At 43.8% G+C, this 24,308-nt stretch overlaps 1 protein-coding gene across 1 annotated transcript in view; it reads right to left on the bottom strand.

Annotated features, from left to right (window-relative positions):
• Snd1 (staphylococcal nuclease and tudor domain containing 1) overlaps positions 1-24,308 on the bottom strand; it is a 421,942-nt gene that overhangs the window by 129,124 nt on the left and 268,510 nt on the right. The window contains exon 15 of the mRNA XM_052719698.1: positions 20,789-20,930. Within this exon, the coding sequence (XP_052575658.1) occupies positions 20,789-20,930 (142 nt within the window). The remainder of the gene's footprint in view (positions 1-20,788; positions 20,931-24,308) is intronic.

Below are 24,308 nucleotides of genomic sequence, written 5' to 3'. Positions count from 1 at the left end.
TGGTATGAACATTTACCAAGAGATCTACCTTTATAACATATTTGGAAACACACAGTATAGTATTGCTAGCAATGGGCATGACACTGTGCAGTAGATATGTAGAACTCTATTCACTCTGAATAACTGAAACTTGACAGCAGCTCTCCTTTAAGCACTTGGCACTCACCTAAATGTTTGGCTATTTTGCCTAAATATCTGTATAACCATGTAGTATTTGTCCTCTGGTTTTTCATTTAGCATAATGACCTGAAGGTTGGTTTATCTAGCTGTGGTTAATGACGATTCCCCAACCTTTTAAAAGTTCACATAACATTTCTTTGTGTGTCTCTACCATGTTTTCTTTATCCATGTCTTGGCTACCGTGAACAACTCTGCAATGGATACACCGATTTTATTTCTTGTGTATATACCCTGAAGTCGGATTGATAGATTATATGACAGTTCTATTTTTGAAGTTTTTGAGGAATCTGATTGATGTGGTGTAGCATGAATCTTAAAAGTTCTTATTAATAAAAACAAACCTGGAGCTGGGTATTGGGGTGAATGCTGGAAGATCAGAGAAGCAGAGCAAGCCACAGCTACCTCGCCTCACCAGTTCCTCAGCTGATCCTGTTTCCTCAGACTGGAAGCCTCTGAGTTCTCACCCAAATGGATCTCAGCTGAACTGCTTCTCGCAAGCCTGAAAGCTTAACCACCCTAGTTCCTGGTTTTCACACCTTATATATCTTTCTGCTTTCTGCCCTCACTTCCTGGATTAAAGGCGTGTCACCATGCCTGGCTGTTTCCAATGTGGCCTTGAACTCACAAGAGATCCAGACGGATTTCTGCCTCTGGAATGCTAGGATTAAAGGCGTGAGTACCACTATTTTCTAGCCTCTGTATCTAGTGGCTGTTCTGTTCTCTGACTCCAGATAAGTTTATTAGGGTGCACAATATTTTGGGGAACATAATACCACCACAATGTGGTAGTGCACACTTGTGACCCCAAGGCAGGAGGACTGCCACAGCTTGAATGTCAGCTTGGGCTACAAGGTGAGCCTGAGCTAGCAGTGTGAGACCTACTTTTTGAGGAATTTCCATATTGTTTCCCACAGTAGCAGGAATACTTTACAATTATACCAACAATTTACAAGGGTTCCAATTTCTCCACATCTTTGCTAACATTTACTATCTTTTGTTTCTTAGCTAACATCCACCATAATTGGTCAGATTCTTTAAGAGTCTGTAATAGTCTATATATCTGAGATTGAATCAGCAGGCCATTGCCACACCCAACATTGCCTGCACACCCTTCTGGGTGGTAGGCTTATTGGCCTATTCAGTTGTTCCACACAGACAACCTGACTACAGGAGCCAAGGAAGGAAAACTTCTATCACAGCTCAGCATGGGGTGGTCAGAATGACAGACCAGCCCAGAATGCTTTGCAAAGAGCCCCACAGAGTCTCCTTTTCTTTAATATGGAAAGGAGGATAAGTGGCAAAGTCCAAACTCAAACTACTGTGAGTAGGCAGACTTGTGTGTGTGTGTGTGTGTGTGTGTGTGTTTTTTTCTCTGTGAATCTAGAAAAAGAGGAGCCAGGGAGGGAAGGCTCGATGCTTTTCACTTGAGAGTGATCTGAGCCATGAATACTACATTACTGGAAATGTGTTAGGAATGCCCTACTCCTTGACACACAGCATAGACAAGCCTATGAGGCTTCATTCTGGGGCCTTTCAGGATACCAGAACTCACTGGGAGCCTGGTGACCAGTCCCTCCAAGCTTTCACCCCACAATATAAGCCAAGAAGTCCTCACTCAGCATTCCATTTGTCTTTCAAGCACAGCAGAGAAAAGAATTAGAGGGGCGGGGGGGGGGGGGGGGGGGGGGGAATCTCTTTATCTTCTATTCAGCATAAAAGGCAGCCCATTAAATAACAAGGGACAGAAAAACAAAATGATGGAGCACTAAACACAGCTGGCATTAGCGCTGACAAAGGCTGAGAGAAGCACCTTGTCCTCCTTTGGAGGATCTAACCTGCACTTAACCCTGTGCTGGGGCCAGATCCTGACACAGGAGGGAGGTCTGAAGGAGGAGAAGGAGCTGGGTACAGACAGGATGATGTTTATTTACAAGTGCAGATTACTTCCAAGCTACCTTGTAGGCAGTGTTTTTCTAATTCAAGAGTTCACATACAGGCACATGCTGTGGATGAGATGCTTTTTTGCCCCTCCAAACAACAACAACAAAAGAAACCCACGCAGATTTTTGCCTTGGTTGTTGTTGCTCTGCAGTGCTGCTGGGAGGAGTGGCTCTGATTTAAATGTAACTGTTAAAGCTGTAAATGTGCTTTCTTACTGTGTATGCACATCTCATCTCCATGCAAACATTAAGAGATTAAAACGCACCTACTTTAAACTTGGCTCATTAAAGGCAATCTCCCAGCTAAGTATTGAACTTGAACTGCTTTTAAGTCTGATGCAAATAAAGGTCAAACTGTTTTCCTTCCTTCTTAAGAATTTAGAGGAAACAAACTTGCAGGAGGTGGGAAAGCTGAATGAGCAGAGTTTAACACTCGGAGTGATTTAGGAGCGAACAGGGGTTCATTTCCTTGCCAGCTCTCTGTCTTCTCATCCCTGCACTTCAAACCTCTTCACAATTGCATTGCTCCTGTAAAATGAGTCAGGGAATGTGAAAGTTAAGGTTCTCATGGCAACTGCTAGTCCCACAATGCACATAGCAGTATTGGCAACTGCTAATTGGGCTGTTGCTAAAGGTGAACCCTTAATCCTTAATATGCTGTATGTGTGAAGTGGGGGAAACAGCATTCTAACAGAGTTTTAAACTTTTTTCTTTCTTAAGTTATGTGTTTTTAAATCTAAGGCCTTAAAGATAAAGAAAACCAAAACTCAGTTAGGAGATCACACACCTTTAATCCCAGCACTCAGAAGCAGGCAGATCTCTGAGTTCAAGGTTTACAGAGAGAGTTCCGGGACAGCCAGGGTTACACAGAGAAACTGTCTGGAAAAAACAAACAAACAAACAAACAAACAAAAAAACCCCAAAAAACAAAAAACAAAATAAAAAAACAAACCAAACCAAAAAACCACCAAAAACTCAAAACTCAGATGTGAGAAATGTCTGCTTCTTTTTTCCTATCAAAGGGAGCTAGCTCAGTCAGAGCCAATGTTCCACGATTCTCCCCACCTGGTAAAACTCCGGTTTATTGCCCACTCATTACAACTTGATGAGCTGCAGCAGCCAACCTCCCTCTCCCTTTGCTTTGAGCCAATTGCTGGACTTGAACTCCCAGACATTCACTTGCCTCTGCCTCCTAAGAGCTGAGATGAGAGGTGTGCGCCACCACCGCCTGCAAAGACTGTGAGGATGGACACCAGCCGGTGGAGGAAACAGTCACCATGTGCACTGGCATAAAAACCAAGTGAAGTTCTTGTTCAGTGTGCTTGCTGAGTTTAGTTCACGGCACAGCTTTTTCTCAAAAAAGTGAATTGCCTTGCTTAACTTCTTTCACTTTGTTTCATCACTGAGATTGCTCTTGGCTTGTTTCTAATACAGATAAAACCGATAGTTAGCACAACAAAGCTGTAATCCCAGCAAGCAAAAAAGTAGGAAAATAAGGAGGGTGGGCTATGGTGGAGAAGGAGCACATTCTGGAGACAGGATCAAAGGATGTACCTAAACAATCACTTGCCTCAGAGATGCTGATAAGAAAATTCAACCCAGCTTCTCAACTTCTCTTGGTGCCAGCCCAGAAGCTCCGGTCCTCATCTCATGAGGGCCCTAATTGCTCTTCTGAGGAACTGGATCGATAACATTAGCATTAGCCCTTGGCTAGCTCATCTTTGAGCTCAGGACACTTTAAAACTGAGCTCTGTCATCCAATTAGAGTGTTTATCTGATGAACCAAGGGAAGACACAGGCTGTCTTCTAAACTGTCATCTCCTACTCATACAGATTACATTTATGCCAGGGTGAAAATTTAATCAACTCAATTTACTGATCAGCTGACTTGATTTCAAACTCAAAATGTAAGAGTAAGGAGAACAGTTCGTAAGATCATGGCCTTAAAAGAACATCAGCTACTACTTAATATAATCCAAAGCAACACCACTAGGGCTATAACCTGTACTTAGCGATTTGGGGGGTAGAGCCTACAAAAGTGCAGACACTGAGACCCAGCCACAGGGAAAGAAATGTGTGTGTGTGTCATATGCAGCTACCAGCAGGAAGTGGAATCTGGGTAAGAAACACAATCTTCCATTTTCTTACCCAGTGAACTTTCCTTTACATTCATCTCTCACCTACTTTTTCCTTGGAATTAGCTTTCCATCAAGTCTACTACGTGGAACAGCCCCTGCTGCAATGTAAAGTAACAACCTCCCTGCATTCCCCAACAGGATCAAAGAGAACTGCTATGGCTTTACCAGTCTGTGGTGTTGAGGGACGTGACTAGGAGATAAAGAGTTGGGAGCCATGAGGTGGCTCAGCTGGCAAAGGCGTCTTCACACAGGTCTGACAAGGTATCTTTTTTTTTTTTTTTGGTTTTTTCGAGACAGGGTTTCTCTGTGTAGCTTTGCGCCTTTCCTGGTACTCGCTTTGGAGACCAGGCTGGCCTCGAACTCACAGAGATCCACCTGGCTCTGCCTCCCGAGTGCTGGGATTAAAGGCGTGCGCCACCACCGCCCGGCTCGTGACAAGGTATCTTAAGAGAGACCTGACTTCGGAGAGCTGACCTTACCTCCTGTGAGCCCCCTCCCCCCAGTTAAATCAATGCCCCTGGATGTAAATGTTAATGGTGGCTTCAATATTTTCAGGTATGAAACCAAGACCATTCTGAGGAATGAGGGAAAAACATAGTTGAAGAAACACAATGGATGAGGAAGATGAATATACATCCAATACGGTCTTCATTTCAGTGAAAATTCTGGAAGATGTAGCATGAAGTGGGTTGGAAGGAAAAGATGACAGGGTATGCAAAGTTGAAAGGAAAGTTTTCTCTTTAATATTTGTACCATGAATTCTAGACAAGGAGTCCAGGGTCCTGGGATACTGGCTGCCACTGTGCATTAAAAAAAAAATCATCACTGGAGGGCTGGAGAGATGGCTCAGAGGTTAAGAGCACTGGCTGCTCTTCCAGAGGTCCTGAGTTCAGTTCCCAGCAACCACATGGTGGCTCACAACCACCTGTAATGAGATCTGGTGCCCTCTTCTGGCCTGCAGTCATACATGCTGTATTCATAATAAATAAATCTTTAAAAAAAAATCATCACTGTGTTTGTATGTGTGTGTGTGTGAGGGGGACGCATATGCCTAAGTGAGCAAGTGGAGGTCAGGCTTGTGCCCCAAGCACTTTACCTGGGCATTTTGCTGGCCTCTAAATATATGTTTTAGTGGGCATGCTGGGAAGCATTGGGATTGAGATTCCTCTTTCTCTGGTCAGCTATTGCTGTCAGAAGTTTAGAATCTAGATGTTTAAGGTCATCAAGAAATCCAAGTGTTTTTGGAATACCATTAAACAAAAGGCTCCAAACACACTTGCAGGTAAAGGAATCATTTTGCACACTTCTAACCCATTATTACTAGAAATTTGGAGATTATAAATCTTCTATCAATCTAGTGGTAGTGAAAGGACCAAGCAGATGCTATAACAGGCTGCTCAGTCTTTTCTCAGAGATCAGGCCTCAATTTCAGTTTCCTGAGACTGAGCAAGTCTCTGGGAGGGCCATGAACAAAAGACATAGTCCTTGCAGTAGCTCTCTTTCTGCACGTACTCTAACTGCTCAAAGTTCAGCCAGATGTTTACTGTCTGGGGCCCCTCACCAACTTAGAGTTATGTGCATGACGTGCTAAGCCAGCCAGTGCCCATGGCAGCTCAAAGACAGAGCCTGGACCACTGAGCCAGCCCCCACAGTCAGTACATGCTAGGCCAGCTAGCCCCCATGGCAGCTCAAGGACAAAGCCTGGGACTTGTGCTGGACTGCCCCCAAAATGATAATTGTAACCCCCAACCAGTAAATTCAAAGGTTACATACCCTCACCCAATTAAAAGAGAACAGAGATAAAAATAAACCAATCCGAGATGCACCTGTGCCAACCTCCCCCAACCACCCTGAAGGGCTTGCGGCTTTTGCCTTTAAATAGCTAGCCTCACAGAGAAAGAGCAACTCCTCCCTGCCTCACTGTATTGGGTGTAGGAATGAGTTCCCTGTCTAGACTTGTATCTACAGAATAAACCTTGCTGCTGCATTCTGGACACCTATGGTCTTCGGTGGTCTCTTTGGGGTCATGATCTGGGTATAACATAAGCACAAAATAACTCAGCAAACATGTTGATATCCAGGACATGCACACTCAATCCATAGGCTTCTAGACAAGCTGGTAACTATGTTCTTTATGCATTATTATTTCCAGATCTCACACCCATGCAAACACCTGGGGCTAACCGAAGTCTAAAACTGCTGGAATAAGCACAGTAATAGTGACGTATGGACAGAAAAACAAGCAAACAAAACAAAAACCTTTCTTCCCATTTCTTATAGATGTGAGTGGCAATCACACCAAAATCTTCTGACTGTACAAACACAGATGGCAAATGGGCCAGTGGGTCAACAATACAACAGTGAATAAATGAAGAAACTTTGTTCTGCTTTTGTAACTTCTTTTAAAATCATATCAAAATAAAAAGGTACAAGGTGTGTGGGGGGAACACACCTCTGGATGATTTAAAACCACATCATTTGTGTCAGGCAATAACCATGCACTGTGGGCAAGCTGCTCGAATTGCTTAGCAGCATGTTGCTTGTCAGGCAACAATGTTAACATTTCCTCCCCATCTTAAGCATTTTCTCTCCACACCACTAGTCAAGGCCATCTGTAAACCAGAAAGGAGGGCTTCCTTGTGGTCAGCAGATCGATCGATCCTCTGTCCCTCTAACCTGTTCTCAGCTATCTGCTTAAGTACCACCAGGATCAGGCAAGTTGCTTGGCCTTTTATTAGTAAAGCAGCTGAATAATTTATAACGGTTGCACAGGGCCCATTAGAAGTGTCCTGGCAGTAATAACTGGCTTAGGACTTTGCTTACTCAGGGCTAAAGTTTAATTTGTCCATAAACACCCCAGCTCATAAACCCATCCCACAGGTCGGACCTGCTCTTTCCACAGTCACATGTCCTACCCATGCTCTCGTCGTCGTAAGTATGTATGTTCTTACTGGTGTCACCTGACTAAAAACTTATACCTCCATTACTATACTTCCCAAGTGGGGCAGTTATTATCACCTCCTCTCTAAGCTTTTTGTTATGCCACAAGAAAGGTGCTATTGGGTTGGTTTCTAGCCAGGAAGAGCACAGGCAGATGCAACGAATGAGCAAAGACTGGGAAACCCCCTTGCTACCTGCAGAAATATAACAGTATTTAAGATAGAAGAGTAAGATCTGGGTAACTGTGTTCATTGCCAATATAGGCTCTATATTCTAAAGGAAAGCTTACACAGCACGATTAAGAAAACCTTGTGCTGTTTTTTAGCAGATTAATATACTTTTCTATACCTCAGTTTTCTCATTTGTAAAATAGGGATTGTAATGTTAATTACCTCAGAAGGCTGTGGTTGGAGCTAAATCCACAACTACAGTAAATAATCACTAAGCAAAAGCTATTATTAGAAGATCAGCACAGTAATGAGCCAGAGAAATTCAAATTCAACCCACTTATCCTATGAAAAAACAGAGGCTAATGTACCTGTTCAGGACTAACTTTGGGGCAAACCCCAGCACTATTCTGCTTTTCTTGAGAGACACCCAATTTGGTCTCTTAGCCACCAGAACTGCTATGGCTTTACCACTCTGTGGGAACACAATGGGGCTAATTTATTTTCTGAAGTTTTAAATAATCAAAATGCAACCTCCCTCAAATTATTCCCTCTCTCCCACCCTCCCTCCCTTCCTTCCTTCAAGTTCAAGCACTATTCTATGCACTGCTATGGTAGATTAAGTAGTGACAAGACAGGCAATCTCTGTTGTCAAGCATCTTACATACTGAAAACAGAGTGACATGAGAAGGTGATGGCAGGGATTGGAGCTAGGAGTTAGACACGCCCTAACTGAGGTCATTCATGCCTTGGTTGATCTCTAGAAAGATGGCATTATAACACTAGCTTCAGCATATACATACATGAATATGCACGAATACATGTGATAAGAAATTAGAGTGGCAGTGCCCTCTAAGAATTTCACTCCTGAGCTATCATCATAAACAAACACACTATCCACTGATGGCTTTTGTAAGAACAGACCTCTGCAGTTCTTTGGTCTTACCTCTCAGGCTATTCCAGTGGAGATGGGTGGGTTAAGGTAAGAGCACCAGAGTAATCAAAGCTGAATTCATTTCAAACTCTTTCAGGTGAAGTTTATTTCTCTTCCTTCTTGAGGTTGAATTCTCAGCCCTTGGCATTTGTGTTATGTCCCCTGAAATTCCTGCCTCAAGAATCTCAGATCAGGGGATCAAAGAGCTATTCTTAATGTCTCAGGCAGGCCAACTGAAGGAGGGAATGGAGGCAGAGGCAGGCTACTCACTCCAGCATTTAGCGGCCCTCCTCCACAACGGGGCCATTGAGCTGGCGCCACAATAGAGGGCTGAGAATAAAAGGCTGAAGGAAAGCATACAGAGTCCCCTTGCACAGACTCGGTCATTCATCACCAGGCAAGTGCCAATATCTGGGAACAGCAATCTCAATTTCTGCAAATCCTCCAACCTGCAACAGCTGCTAGTGACTCTGGTGGGCGGCTTTCCTGCTTACTGGAGTTTGCCATACCCAGTCCTGGCCAGGAGCCAAGGAGACATTACTTAGGGTAGAGCCACGCTGGCTGCAGAGAGCAGCAACAATGGACTTCACAGCTTATAAAGCAGCTTACAAAGGGCTCCCGTGTATTTCAAAAAGCACTTCAGATAGCTGGTGAGAGAAGCTATCTGCACAAACGCAGTCAAGCAGTTTATTCCTAACCCACTTAATTCAAGGTTTCTGTCAGAAGCCAGGATATAGTGGAGGCAGGTACAGAGAACCTAGAGGGCTGGATGTCTAGGAGACTGTGGGGACACAGTTAAGCCACATTCCTCCTTCCCCTGCCAGAGAACCAGCTCAGCAAGGGATGGGGAATAAGTGGCAACAATCAGCACTTCAACTGGACAGCCAATGCAAAAGAGATGTGAGGCTACAGGAGCCCTTCGAGACAGGGTTTCTCTGTGCAGCTTTGGTGCCTGTCCTGGATTGCGTTCTGTAGACCAGGCTGGCCTTGAACTCACAGAGATCTGCCTGGTTCTGTGAGTGCTGGGATTAAAGGCGTGCGCCACCACCGCCCGGCTGATTCCAGGGCTCTTTAGTGAGCTATCTGCCTCATCTGCTTTCATCAGCACCGTAAGTAGCATTTGTACATGTTACTGAATGGACATGTAGAGTGCTACCTAGTGCCCACTGCCACAGCACCCATGTGCACTGTGAAGGTGACACCAGCCAACATGTCCTCTGCCCTGCCTTGTCACCTGGGGACCAATAGCTATCCCTTGCTGTGTGGCTATCCTGTAAGGCAGTTTACTTTCCCAGAGAATAGCTTCAACAGGAAACAGGCCCAGAAACCAAAAGAAGCTAAAAACCCAAGCACAGAATGCTTGCATCAGGAGTTGTCTTCACAGGTGGTAAACACTGAATGTACCCAAAAGAACTTTTCCACAGAAGACATACAGAGGTATGGAATAATTTCGTATTAATTTTATCGTGTCCATCAACTTTTTATTTTTATTTATTTTTTCATGTTTTCAGACAAGGACTCACGTAGTACAGGCTGGCCATTTTTAAACCTGCTATGTAGCCAAGGATGATAGGAACTTCAGATCTTTGTGGTGGTGGGGACTGAATTCAGAGTGTCCTGAATGCTAGGTAAGCACTTATCACTCAAGCTACTGTCCACTGTCTATTAGTTCTTAAAGTGGAATTTCATGTGTGTTTTGTTCACAGAAGATGAATTAATGTGAAGGTGTTTGGTAGAAATCAGCCCAGGCTGAATTGTGATATGTAAGTGGAAGGACCCCTCACTTTACTTTGGAGCCCATTTGGTGATCTGACTTCAGTATCTGTTGGTCAGACTGGGTGTGGATCTCTTAGGGAGAATTCTGAATTGGTACAGCCCAGGTAAGATGTTATTATGAGACTAACTAATACAATTAGAAGACATACAGAAGCCTGCATTAAATATACGAAGCAGAATTTAGGAAAGCAATACAACTCAAATACCACTGTGTTGAAGAAACAAAAGCTACCAACCCCAGTCCTTCCTTCTAATCTATCCTCTGAAGGAATAAATATGATGTGACAGTATTTACCGCAAGTTCAAACTCACAGCAGGAGGCAGATCATTACGAAAGGAGGCTTAGGGTGCTATTTGCCCATGCCATATAACTTCTTTTACTGCTTAGTATATGACATAGTATGTGTAGCAATAACACATATTAAAGGGTCAAGATTTTATTTTATTTTTGAAAATCAGTGCTAGGGACTGAGCTTGCACTTACCAGGCAATATATAACCAGAGAATAAATGCCCAGTTTCGGGCCTCAGGTTCTGAGTTAGTGAGTTACTTGTATGTGGATCACCAGTCTCAGAAGTAGCTCTTTATGTCTTGTTTACTCAAGAATTAATTAGCAGAATGACTATTAGAGGAGAAAACCCTTTCCAAAGAAGGAAGGGAAATAACTTGTATTACCTGCAGAATTTTGACTGCCCACCCAGAATGCACCTCTATTTCAGTCCGGAGTTTCTGAACCCCTTGTTATTTCAAACATGTGTCAGTGTGTGTGGTGGTGGTGGTGGTAAAGAACTGATTAACAAAAAGAGGTCCTTGTAAGACAGAAGTCCAAGGGACAAAACCAGATGCTAGATTATAGGAAAGCACAACCTGGGTACAGACCTATCAGCCAAAGCTGGCTTTCTGCCCTCATCCAGCAAACTCAGGTTACGAAGAGCAGGGGAGGTCTGAGAAGGCTCTGGTCACAGGTCTACAGTCTAGAACTGTGTAGTTTTCTTCTGGTTCTTGGGATCAATACGATGAAGTTACCATCTGCCATGAGCAGGAGCTGGGCAAGAGGATTTAGCCACTGAAACCTCTCATCTTGAGGAGCCTCCTGCTGTGTTGGCATTTCTATACTTTAATATGTACTGCAATGAAGTCCAAATGCTAGCCCCTTGAAGGCCTCCACCATTTCCTTTTCTCCCCGTGCGGTGCTGAGCAATAACAGGTGTTAGCAAGTAACCACTGACTAATCCCCTTTTAAAAAGGAGGATGCAAGCACAGATACAAGCAAGAACAGTATCTGTTACCATGTCTTCCCACCCACTACTCTGGGAAGGAGAAAACTCTGCTCTTCTCAAATCGAAGCAGGCTGCTTACAAGGAACACCATGTGAACGGGAAAGATGGCCACTTTACGCAATATGCCTATTTTGATACGGAGGGTTGGTTGTTGTTAGCATTTCCCAATCAGTAGCACTCACGAGTAAGTCTAAACTTGGAAAAGAATAAAAAAAAATTTCCCCATCAAACAATGAAAATCAAGAGTAAAAAGAAATAGCAGTTTGCTGAAAAAGAGACTAAAATATATCAGGGCTCTACAAGAGTTATTTCTGCATTCCCTGCACATACAACATCATTCATGAAGAAGGCAACGGTACAAATATAGCATAAATGTCGTCTGCTCTAGCTTGTAATTTAAAATGCAAATGCTAATGAGTGAACTGGTGTATCAGTGGAGTTAATAACCACATGCCTAGCACAGGGGCTGCATCCAAAACACACACAGAAAAGAGACAGACACCATGTTCCAATTTAAAAATAAAAACACCCAAATTAACCCTAGAAAAATCACTAGCAGATGTACAAGCTCAGGAAAAGGAGACACACAAGGGCAGGGAAACGGGGACTTCTCTGATGGTCTGCTGACTGGTCGACTTAAATACCTTCCTCCCCAGTAAAGGTATGCATGGGGGTTCATGTGTTTATTCAGGAATTCTATTGTAAAGCACCATTAAAATACACAAAGGGGAGACTACAGGGAAGCCAGAAAGCTCCAATGTGAAGTTTTCCCTAAGCCCATTCTAGAAGCCTGTAAGCCATCCCTGCAGGGAGCCACAGAAGATGTATGTCTCATTTATTACATCATAGACAAAGGAAAAAGAAACGCTGGCTAAAACTTTCCAAAACTTCTAAGTAATTGAAATAAATGGAAAAAAGCTCTAGTCGTGAATCTATTTGTGTCTCAGATGGCTTCCACATATGACAGGGACTTCTGTGTCTCATCCTTGCACCTACGAGGCCTGTGTCTGGCACCTCTGTATCAGAATCTGGGAATGTTGCTACTGCACTGAGATAAGGAACAGCTCCCAGGGCCTCCTTAGTGGCCTCATACATGGTGAGTGCGTCCCACTTCCAGGAGTGCAAGTCTGTGAGGCCTCCTGCAGGCCAACTGCAGGGATGTGCATGGTGGCCCACAACACAGACGAGTGTACAGCTCCCACTCAAACTGTACAATCTCGTTCAAATCCAGCCCATCAGCTGGAGAAGCCCCAGTAACTTTATGAATGAACTGCAAGGGGAGCAGTGACCTGGGGCTGAAGAGAAGAGCAAAATGAGGAACAGGTTAAGTGACGTAAAACCTCCTAAAATTGGTTTGAAAAGAAGATGTGAGAAGTAGTTCCCATAGCAACCATGATAACATCTTACAGGTAGTGTATACTATTCACCCAGGGACTGCTCACTGTAAGACATCACAGCATTTCTCTTAAAAAATATTTATTAATTTGAGCCGGGCGGTGGTGGCGCACGCCTTTAATCCCAGCACTCGGGAGGCAGAGGCAGGCGGATCTCTGTGAGTTCGAGGCCAGTCTGGGCTACAGCGCGAGATCCAGGAAAGGCGCAAAGCTACACAGAGGAACCCTGTCTCGAAAAACCAAAAAAAAAAAAAAAAAAAAAAAAAAAAAAAAAAAAAAAAAAATTTATTAATTTTTATATGGATGCTATGCCTGCCATGTAGGGCTGTGCATGTTTGCCTACATGCTTGCCTGGTGCCCGTGGAGGCTGGAAGAGGGTGTCAGATCTCCCGAGACTAGAGTTACAGATAGTTGTGAGCTGCCATGTGGGTGCTGAGAATCAAATCTGTGTCTTCTGCAAACAAGTGCCCCTGACTGCTGAGCCATCATCTCTCCAGCCCTCCCTTTAATTCTAAATCACCAAACCACTTTTACTCTCTCTGTCTTGTATCGAGGGTCTGTTTCTACAATCCTTATGGCCAAACAGACTTCTCCATAAGGCTGGGCTAGTGGAGAGTAGCCCAACAGTGGATGGTGTTACATCACTACTACTAAGTGGCTAATGGAAAATGCCAGCAAGCCGACAAGATGGTATTGAAAAGAAAACAGTAAACAACCCTATGCTGAAATGTATTCTGAAAAAGCCACTAAATGGAACGGGCACAACCAGAGATGGGGGCTAGTACTGGTTACATGCCAGGAGAGCTATTAGATTTCTGGAAACTTCTTCTTCATCCTTCCCTGCCCTAAGAAGATTCAAAATGAGATGCTTTTTAAAGTAGGAAGGCAAGGAGGAGGAACTGAAAAGGAAAATGCTCATGGCTCTGCTTTTGGCTCACTCTCCGGGCTCTTATTCACTGTGGATAACTGGTTTTGTTTCTAGCCAGGATCGCCCTTATCTCACCTAACCCAAAACTCTGAGGTAGTAAGCACAAAAAGCACTAGCAGCCTTCTGCAGGTTAGAAGTTCAGAGGGAACCGTCTCAGTGACTAGCCAAAGGCATTCCCAGGGCCCCTCCCAGTGGAGGGTTATACAACACCTCCCTTTCTTTGGCACACAGAACCCAAATGAGATGGTGTGGATCAAACACCCTGACTTGGAGGCCACAGAAGCCTGACAAGACTCCACAGAGGGCACCATGATGGCGACTATCTTACCCTCAGCTAAGAAGCCCCTAGCTGACACAGGCTAGCACAGAACTGCCAGAGGGGCCTTGCTGTCTCTCTCATCCCCTGGTCACCAGCATCGTACCAAGATAAGCAGGCTGGTCTGATCAAAACAACGAGGAAGATGGAAATCGAATTCCTAAACATGTTCTAGCTGCAAGGCCTGTGGGTGCCTTAAATTATGCTGAACAAATTTCATTTTTACTGATGACTTTATTAAGATGACTTTATACTTTGCCTCAATCAAGAAAATATTTGAAGTGGCTTCTGAACAAATGGAAGCCCTTCCTCTCTTCCCCTGCAATAGCCCGTTATGTCCCATAGGCCTGAACGTTTGAGTCCTAGGGCTCACCCCCAGATATGGGCATTTCTAGGCTGTTACTAATCAGGTCTCTCTCTTCTGATTAGACCCACTGAAATACCACACACCAGCAGTCAGCCCCACTGGTCTCTGAATCTAGAGCTTCTGGGTTACAGAACAGGTTACAGAGCCCGGTGAGTGTCACAACGATTGCTGCTGTTTCAGAATCTCCAAGTGCTTTCCATGTGTTAGAATTGAAGGTATGCTTCTGCTACCTAATGCTTTGTGTTGTTGTTGTTATGGCAATCTTCCTGCCTTAGCCTCCTATGTGCTGGGATTACTGATGTGAACCATCAAGCCCAGCTACCTGATCCTTAAAATATTTGTTCCCCTTTATGTCTATGCATTCTTTCCTGCTAGAAGGCTACAACTTTATCATGCATTTCTGTGTCCCTGAGATGGTGCCCAGAGGATAGAACACATTATTAAATGACCATGCCATTGACTGTCTCATAAGTTACAAGGCAGCCCATTCTGGGACTGAGTCACAATCTAAAGATGGGAGACAATCAGCCTAAAATCAGAGGTTTGCATCTTCACCTGCCTGACCAATGGTGAACCTGCAGAGGCTTCAAGCTGAGGCCAGAAAACTGAAGCTGAGCGCCGGCAGGAGAGCCTTTAAGAAGGATGTTTATGCACTAATACAGAAACAGAAGAGTGACGACGACTCACCCTTTAAGGAACCTCTTCTGAGAACTGATACAAAGTTGCTCTGCCAAAGAGAAGTTCCACATCTTCTTGGATGCTCAAATGCTACCTCCTCCGGAAGACTTCCCATCCCTCAATTACTTGTTCTTTCCTCTGTACTTCTGCTATGCGGTGAATCTGGTTTGCCATGCTGTATTACTCTCCCTCGATGCCCCTCCATCCCCAGTAAAATTTATGCTGAAATCTAACTGGTACAGTGGCAGTGTTGGGAGACAGGGACTTTAAGGGATGGGTTACTTACCGTAGGAGTAGGCTGACAGGAGTGACCCTGCCCCTCCCTCCCTCCCTCCCTCCCAGTTTCTTCTCTCTTATTCACACACTTGCCCTTCAGCTCTTCCACTGTGAGGTGAAGCAGCAGGAGGAAGTCCTCACCAGAAGCAAGCAGCTGCCAGCACCACCAGGATCTTAAATGATCCAGCTTCCAGAACTGAGAGGCAAAGCCCACTTCTTTCCTTCACGCGGTACCCATTCTTAGCTGAGGTATTTATTTCACGGCCGTGACACAGAAGGAACTAAGGCAATTCTTATGGTGTGCGGCTTAGACCTCTGCTGACTCTAACTTCATTCTTCCGCGGTTTTATATGGCTATTTACACTACAAGATTAAAAGTTATTTGAGGGCATAAACTGTCTTGTTAATTTATGTATCTTCCTTATAACAAACTTGTGAAAACTCTTGGCCTTGTCACAAATGTTCCCCAAACCTGTTATACTAATTGTTACCTAGAAGTGACCTTTTAGGATGATCTAAGATGAACTTAACTCTAACTTTGCTTCAGGAAAGTCTCTTGTCAAGCTGTCCATTTCGGGTGATGGGTCCCAATTGAAAACACACAAGCAGAGGAGACATCCAAACTGGGAAATCCCAAGAGAATGAACACCCTACTTCACAAATATCCATTAAGTTGCAATTCAATTAAAGCATCTGAAAGGAATTCATAAGTATCAGCAGACCCTGTAATTGCTTAATTAAGGATAGAAGCCCAGCAAACACAACCACAGTAACAGCCTGATTCATTAGCACCTCTGTGATAGCAGAATGGGATTTCTCACTTAAACATACATTGGCTTTAATTGTGTAATTTGGTTAGGCACTGGTAATCAATGGGGATCCACCATTCCTGGGGCCCGGAGATGAGAAGGATACTCCTGTTTACCTTCCCTCCCTTCCTCTCATTACAAGTTTCTGGTCTATTGAAACAAGCAGTTGATATTCCAATTACAACAGGCCGGAGGAGAGACTTGAAAGTGAAGGAAGGAAGGGAAGAATAAAGGAAATGAAACACCATTCAAAGACAGTCAAGGTGAAGGACAGACACACAGCCACACCTTTTATTCACCATGAACAAACCCACTACTGCTCATTAAAACACAGACATCTAGAACCTTATTGCCTCCCTAGTCAGAATGCACCACCGGGGGGAACTACAACCAGAAAGTGAGACAGAAAAGTAAGACAGATGCCAAAGGGCAGGCGAAGGGATGCCTCATTTTCTAGTCCTGTTTCATGTGCCTAGGTAACCAGTTAATTATAAGTCACCTGCTGTGATCTACATGGAACCCCTGCCAAGTGGCTGCTGCCTTCTAGGCAGTTTGTCCCATGAGTTCTACACAAGGTGAGTGCTATCTTCTCTGGTCCTTTACCCCACCCACCTTGGCTTGTAATTCACCAGACTACAGCACCTTCAGGAAGATGGAAAGGCAAAAAACAGAGGCGTGTGCGGGTCTCAATCCAGGCTGGCAAAAGATCTCAAATACCTAATGAAGACTCCTTATATTACTTTACCCTGAAGCCTCCAGTTATTCTTCTCTTTTAATTCTGGAGGAAGCATTTTGTTTACAGGACACTACCTTGATACCTGCTATGCTTAGTCAGTATGACAATTTCCTGAACTGTGTCCTCGGAATGGCCCAAAAGGCATTAGGTGATTTACATTGAGAAAACTCCATACAAAGGTCATGGCAATAGTAGAACACACATTCCATGTTCACAAAATATGAACCAAGAGGCACATGATTTACAAATACATGCTTCAGTCTACCTTAGACAAGATACCAAAATAACACTTAACACACACGGCGAATGAACACAACGTGACATCAAAGAGTAAGGGTAGGCTGTTTTTGTTCTAACAGAAGGAATGTATGCCGCTTACTAAATGCTACTGGAGGAAAACTGACGCCTTAAAACAAATACAAGCTGCCAGGGGTCTCGGCTTCCCACTAACTGAGGGCTGTGATCTGCCTCCAAGACTCAAAAGAGTGCACAGGAGGCCACAGCAGCAGGCTTAGGGACCTTGAAGACTCTCAGCTCTGATGGGCTAAGGTCATCCGCTCGCTGAGCAAACCTGAGCCAGGTGCTGAAAGGACTAAGGGCAAGAGCTGTCAGGAGGCGCTGACCTGTTAGCTGCGGCTGACTCTCCCAGCCCCACCTGCTATCCCATCTGACTACACAATCACTTCACGTACAGGGGTGCAGGAACCGTGACAGAGAGACCAGCTGGCTCGGGCCAAATGCCACTCCCTATCAAGCTGTGGGGCCGTCTGCCCAAAAAAGGCCACATAAAAATGGAAAGTGTCCACCCCACCTTCAAGTACAGAGGGCTCTCCAAAAGGCTGGGATTAATGAGAGCAGCAAGGAGGGGACTGATCTCAACAAATGTCTTGACTTTCCCCTTGAGAATTGCAATGCAAATTTTTTCCTAGTTGCAAATAGAGACAATTTTTGCAGTGTCATTTTATATGGTGTGGAGTGCATGTGGCACCTACCTTTGAGTTCTACCATGAGAATAGACTGTTCTAAGTAAATAGTCAAACTCAGGTTTCCAGGTCTATGCTTATACTCACTCACCTTCACTGTCACAAATGGTTTCTCTCTAAGCAGACTCTCACTCCATCCATGTCCTAGCTAACTCACATCTCCCCCAGGTCACTGTGCTCTTCCTTATCCTTCCACAGTCTCCTTCATTTTTTGGGATTCTCAACAGGACTCCTCAACATTTTAAACTGCATATTCCCTAGGACTTTTCTCAACCCTCCCCACCCCACACGGCCCTCTTTGGAGACAGCACCTCATCCAGGTTGGCCTCGGTATACAGCAGAGACTTGCATCAAACTCTGGATCGTACTGCCTCCATTACTCAGTACTGTGATTACAGCCTTTCACTACCAGACCCAGCTACTCCAGCTTTCGTATATTAAGGTTTTACTGAGTTTGACCTAACTGGTTTAAGAAAAACAACAGCTATATTTGATAGCTTTCCAACTCTACCACACAACCTTCATGATTCAAAAGCATGCACCAATTTCAGAAGTACCCACGATGCTGCTATCCCTTTTCCACATTACCCAGTCAGCTCTCATTTTTGTGTACTATTTTTCATTCTCTGTTAGGTTTTTGAGTAGAGCAATCTCTACCTGGTAAGTTTGCTCCTTTCCAGCAGTCATGGGTATTTTCCAACCATCTGGAATCTGCCTTTGGTTGAAACTCTGATGAAACTATACCGACAAAGGTCACCTGTGACTTTCTGATTGATAAACAGTACAAAATCATTTCAGTTTTGTACACTTGCTCTTCTATGTGAATTCTGACAGTGCTGGCTCCTCGGAGTTCTCTGCTCCCTTAGATACGTGAGGATGATGCTCAATGGTCTTCTGTTACTTCCTGGGCCATATTTTCTCTGCCTGCATATGAATCCTTAGCCTATGTTGGAGTTTCTAGGTTGTTTACTTCACATATGGAGTGGAATAAGCCACTCCTAAAGCTGTTTTAGAGGCACACAAAGAGCCTAAAGTACTACACATATGCTAAGTACTCCCTGACCTGAGCATCTGCCCAGATTCAAACGGGCTTGAACATTTCTATGGAAACTATAAATATTACACACACAAGGCCAAACCAATTACCCATCCATCTAACCAGTTCCCATCACTGTGTTGGCTTTGACTATGGCCTTCATAATCAACTCTGAGGCTCAAGCCTAGGACACTTGACTTTCTCCGCTGCACTCACCTTAAACAAAAGTGCAGTCTAGACTATCTACCTCCTGAATGTCTGTGATTATATTTCTTAGCATGTATTTGCTGCTGTGTAATCTACCTTTCAGGTTGAAAGTTAAGTTAGACAATGTCTTGGAACAATGATGATTAGGATAATGCCAAGTATACAGAGGAACTGGATGACGCAGAGTCAGGCAGTTAACATGGCTTCCTTCTAAGCAAGGTTTAACAAACAGCATCCTGCAGGAACTCTCCTACCACGCACAAACCTTGAGCTGGCTCCATCGAAGGAGCTGAGTTTAGAAGCCAGTGTTTTTTTTCCTCTATGGATCTGAGGTCAGGTTTCTGGGAAACAATCAGACCTTTTCTATTTTTCACCATGGACTAAACTCCACACTGCCAAGAGGCTTCTTTTGGTTTTTGGGTAGAGCAGAGAATGAGCTGAATATATATATATATATATACCTTAAACCCCATAACAAGAATTCACAGCCAAGAAATCTTTCAGCTACAGAAATCTTAAGAAGAGGGCAAAAAGCGACCGTAGGATCAGACTTGCACCACCCTGCAGCTTTCCCTTGACTACAACTGCCATCAGCAGAAACACAAGTTGGGCCCTCCAGTCAGGTGTGGATTTGATGCAAGCCTCCTCTCCACAATTGCCCCTGAGCACGGAGTCACACTTCACTTGGGCCTTTCAGGAAACCTACAGAGCTGGGTGGCTACCATCAAACTGGTAGGAGTTTGGTGAGGTGCCTTGTGAAGGACAGTCAAGGAGAAGCAGTGAGCTGCATAGTCGGGTGTTGAGGGAGTGGTTTACTGCACATAACTCAGCCCTTTTAGTTGGGGCCTAAGGGAGCCCCTTGTACAGATGAGAAGTTCTCAGTGCCTTCCAGGAAAAAGGGGCCAAGGGAATCTGGTAGCGGACAGATAGAAAGCAAGGCTCCTGCTTCTCTTCAACCACAGCAAATTCTATTCAAGAATTCAACTGAAGTGCTGAGGCAACAGGACAGTAACAGAAAAGGCAACGTGCATCTGGGGAGCACAACGGTGTGTGTCCTTTGTGAGTGGATGAATGTGTGTGAGGGGTGGGAGGAGGAAATGACAGCCTTCCTTCAAAGACCACGGTTTCTGTAAGGGCTGACTAGAAATAAATATCTTTATTATTGGCCAGCAGCAAAGAAATGAAGCAGTTTATTCCCTGAATACATAAATGTAAGTTGTTCAAAGAGCACAATTCACACAGTCTCGCTGGCTGGGAAAACACTGAGCAAGCCAGCAAGGCAGGCTAGGAGAGCTGAATGATTAGACAGCAAAGGAAGGAGGAAGGCTTGTCCAGCATGTCACCCTCAGTCAACAAGAAATACTGCAGACACAGGAGCCTGTGAAAAGCAGTGTCTTGGCTAGGTTTTCCTAGAGGACTGGGATCCTGATGACATTTGAATAAAAAAGAATCAAGAGGCATCTCTTGAGGAACTCCAAGGACAGGGCAGCTCAGCTCCTGAGGCCTGCCTACTACTGACATGGCAGGAGCAGATGACCTTAAATGGCTGATGCCAACTATGAGAATTCTAGTATTTGTTTTCTACCCCATCCATTTAAGTAGGATAAGTTAGTTCTGTGCTGTCTTTCAAACCATGCTCCAAAGGCCTGTGTTTGGTGGGATGGAGGAAGAACAGGGAAGGGTCACTTGCGGCACAGACTCACCTGCCAGCAGGAAGGTGATGAGGCAGGTCTCCTTAGGCAAATAGAGCTTGAGGCGAGAGCCACTGAAGACATATTCCACCACAGCCTCAGAACGGCCTGCCCGCTGAAGAAAGGGCAGGAACTGCTTTGCTTTCTGGGTGTCCTGATGGAGAAAAGAAGGAAATAATCACTGGGGAGCAGTGGATACAAATACAGGTTCCTTTGTCTTTGGTTGAGGATAAAAAGTCCAGAGGAAAGTAAGCAAATAACCACGTAAGAATCTGTAATTTTTGAAGATATGGCACAGATGTGCTGCTCATGTGACCTTTTTAGAATAAATAGTGTCAAACAACAGTTCCCAGAACATTCTCATTGGCTCAGTGCTCCCTTCTGTACAGTAACTAAGCACTCACTGTCTATATAAAGGAGTGAATGCTTGGAAACTGAGTCCACTCCTGCTCTGGTGCAGGACGAAGAGTTTGTTTTCTCCTAAGGTGAAACTGAGGTCAAAAACTAATACTATCCTTCTATGGCAACTAACTAAACCTTTAAATTTCTTTCAAAACAAAACAAAACAGTGGTGTTCAGGCAATGTCACATACTCCTATAATCCTTGCTCAGGAAGCCACAAGTATTAGTCTATCTTCAACTGTAAACAGGTTGTATAAGACTCCAAACTTCCTGGTTTCTTAACCTTGTCCAGAACCTGGCCTTCTCTGTACATCAGCACAACTATTCTTGCCTCATATGCATTTTCAAGAGGCGTGTGTGTGTGTGTGTGTGTGTGTGTGTCGGGGGATACTCTCCTACCCAGGGAAATGTATAATAATAGGATGTATTCCATGAAGACAAAGACTACATCACATCAGCATACGTAATTATAGAAATTTAAAAAAAGCCCACATAGAATCATCTAGTATTTTTCCAACAGTTTTAATGCATCAACACAAGTCCATGCATTCTGCTCTCAAGAGTACCAAACATGAACATTTTGAGTCTCAGAGCTCTTGACCACAGTGGTGCTAAGAGCTTTCAAATCCTTTCAGTCTCTCAAGCTAATTAAACAGATGATAGAGTAAGCAAGCATCAAAATATCACATCACATATGCTGGGGAATAGTGGCTGGATTTGAGAATTTCCGAGGTTTTCAGCCCAGCCAGCAGAACTACAAACTCCCTCTGAGGACAGCAAGTTCTGCAGACTTTCCTGACTTCTGCCACACAGGCAGTCTGCACTCAGCCAAGCTCTTCCTTTCTGATGCTTCTCCTAGCAACAGAGCTATTGTATCTAAATTAATGTACATACAATAATAAAAATTTAACAAGTCATCAAGTATTACAGAGTTTCCACAGCAGGCAAAGGTGCTGCTCTCATTCAGAATCAGCAAGGTAGGCTGTGATGAAAACAATATTTATAGTAATGAGATCCATCCTCCCTTCAAACAGATTCTTAGAGAAAAGGAGAGACAGTCATCCATTCTCAGTCTTTCTAATAGCACAATGGTAAAAAAGGTAAGCTAACAATGAGCTGTAGTGGGCTGGAAACTCCCCTAGTGAACACTTAAGTGACACATATTCTACTATACACATACAGCAAGCAAAATGCCTTTCTGGCAGTTGGCTGAAGTCCAGAACAGTCAAGCAAGACAAATGGTCCAAGGGACAAAAGCACTACCTGATTCAAATCCTTTTGCCATACTAGTCTAAATCTGGGGCATTATTCATGAGCTGAGCCAGTAAGTCAACAACAATTATCAAATTGATTATTGCAAATCATGAGGCAAACCAGTTATCACTGAAAAGTCTTCCTCCAAACCTGGAGTTATCTACATTTTTCCAGAAATAGACTTTTGCTCATCACTGTTTTTTGACTATACTTGGGAGAAAAAAAAAAAGCAGCAGCTCATAGGACTGATACACACAGGCCTTCAATGTTAATGCTAACAAGGAGGCTGTGTCCTTGCCCTCCCCCTTTTGCTAAGGCCAAGGAGCAGGGCAAAAACACTCCTGCTTTATCAGGGAGATGCTCATTCAAGAACCATCAAGGGGACTCAAGCGACCTGACTGTTCTCTATGCAATGAAATCCATAGATGGCCTTGACTCCACTTATGTCTACCAGACTGACTCCAAAAATGACAATATGGAAAGATGAGAGAGAGAGAGAAAGGCATGCTACTGACTCTGGCAGAGATTAGAAGTGAAAGTCAACAATGAAAACTGAAGGCATGAAACTTTAAAAGCTTACCATGTTTACTTCTAGATGCAAAATTACAAAATAAGATATGGAGTGAGTGCCCATGTTCTTGAGGCAAGGATTCAAAGGCTTAGTGAGGAGATGGATCGGCATGGAACACCCATTAGGAGGAAGAATGGAGACTGCGTCCAAGTTGACAGCATTTTAAGAATGAAAGGATCATATGAAGTCAATTAACCTGACTGTAATAACCAAGAGATGTCAGCTCTTTCGAATCTCACTCACAGCCACAGGACGGTATCTGTCTTTTCTTGTTATGGCAAGCACCTCTCTGCTTAGCATGCTCTTTTTCAATATGAAAATTCTTGAGACCATTTATTTCAGTGACTCAGATAAAAAGAATAGTAAAGAATATTGGTAACTCTCCTCAGGTGATGCAGCCATTAAGTCACCCCCTGATAAATTAGATGTAGAAATTATTTATTTTAGAAATCCAGAGTATATTACAATAAAATGGACTGAATGTGGTTAGGTTAGTTGCCTTTCAGAGAAACTCATGCAAACATGGAAAAGTGTTTTGAGTCTCACAGCCATTTTTAGGGTTAATAAGAGAAAGTTAACTAAAAGGTAAACAAGATAAAATTTGATTATAAGAAATAAAATATACCAGAGACCAGTTTCCACTCTCCTGTGAAGCTGAAGACACCAACAGATCTTAAGGCTAATACAGTGGTAAAGTTCAGAGAGGTCACTAACATGATAGTTTTACTCCTTTTCCAATAACACAGAAGCACAGCTCACTCAAATTTGGTAATATCAAAGATTTCTGTAGAAAAATGTAGCCCCAAGTTTGTTCTTAAAAACAGACATTAAAGATCTCAGGATAATTCTGAGATGTGTAACACAGAATGCTCATTCCAAGGCATATCGAATACTTCTGCTTAGATGGCTAGGCTCTCATGCTCGGGTTTTCTATGTGACAGTTTCCTCATAAAAGGGCTGGGAAGCTCCTGCCGTGGCTCCCTGCTACAATACTGGCTCCAGGCTTTGAGGATCCAAGCAGATAAAACAGGTAGGGTTCTCTGTTATCTACACCAATATTCTCCTCCACTGGTGTAAACAAATAAAGCAGCAACTGTATTTCTGGGCAGAAGAATTTCCTCTTTGTTGCACTGCTAGTTTTCCCATTACCTGTGCTTCACCACAAGCCATGCACAAGCATTTTTCTGTCCTCTTAGAAGAGCTAATTTAAGGTTGCATTAGCCACGTTTAACCTGCTATTGTGGATGGCATCTCTTTAAGGAATGTTTCTGCCTCCTCAATACACCTTGAAATTGAGAAAGTAAT

This window comes from Peromyscus californicus, unplaced genomic scaffold, assembly GCF_007827085.1.
Source record: "Peromyscus californicus insignis strain IS unplaced genomic scaffold, ASM782708v3 Scaffold_6__1_contigs__length_162567912, whole genome shotgun sequence".
NCBI lineage: Eukaryota > Metazoa > Chordata > Mammalia > Rodentia > Cricetidae > Peromyscus > Peromyscus californicus.
The sequence above is the reverse complement of the archived record's forward strand: the minus strand, read 5'-3'. Positions and strand labels throughout refer to the sequence as shown.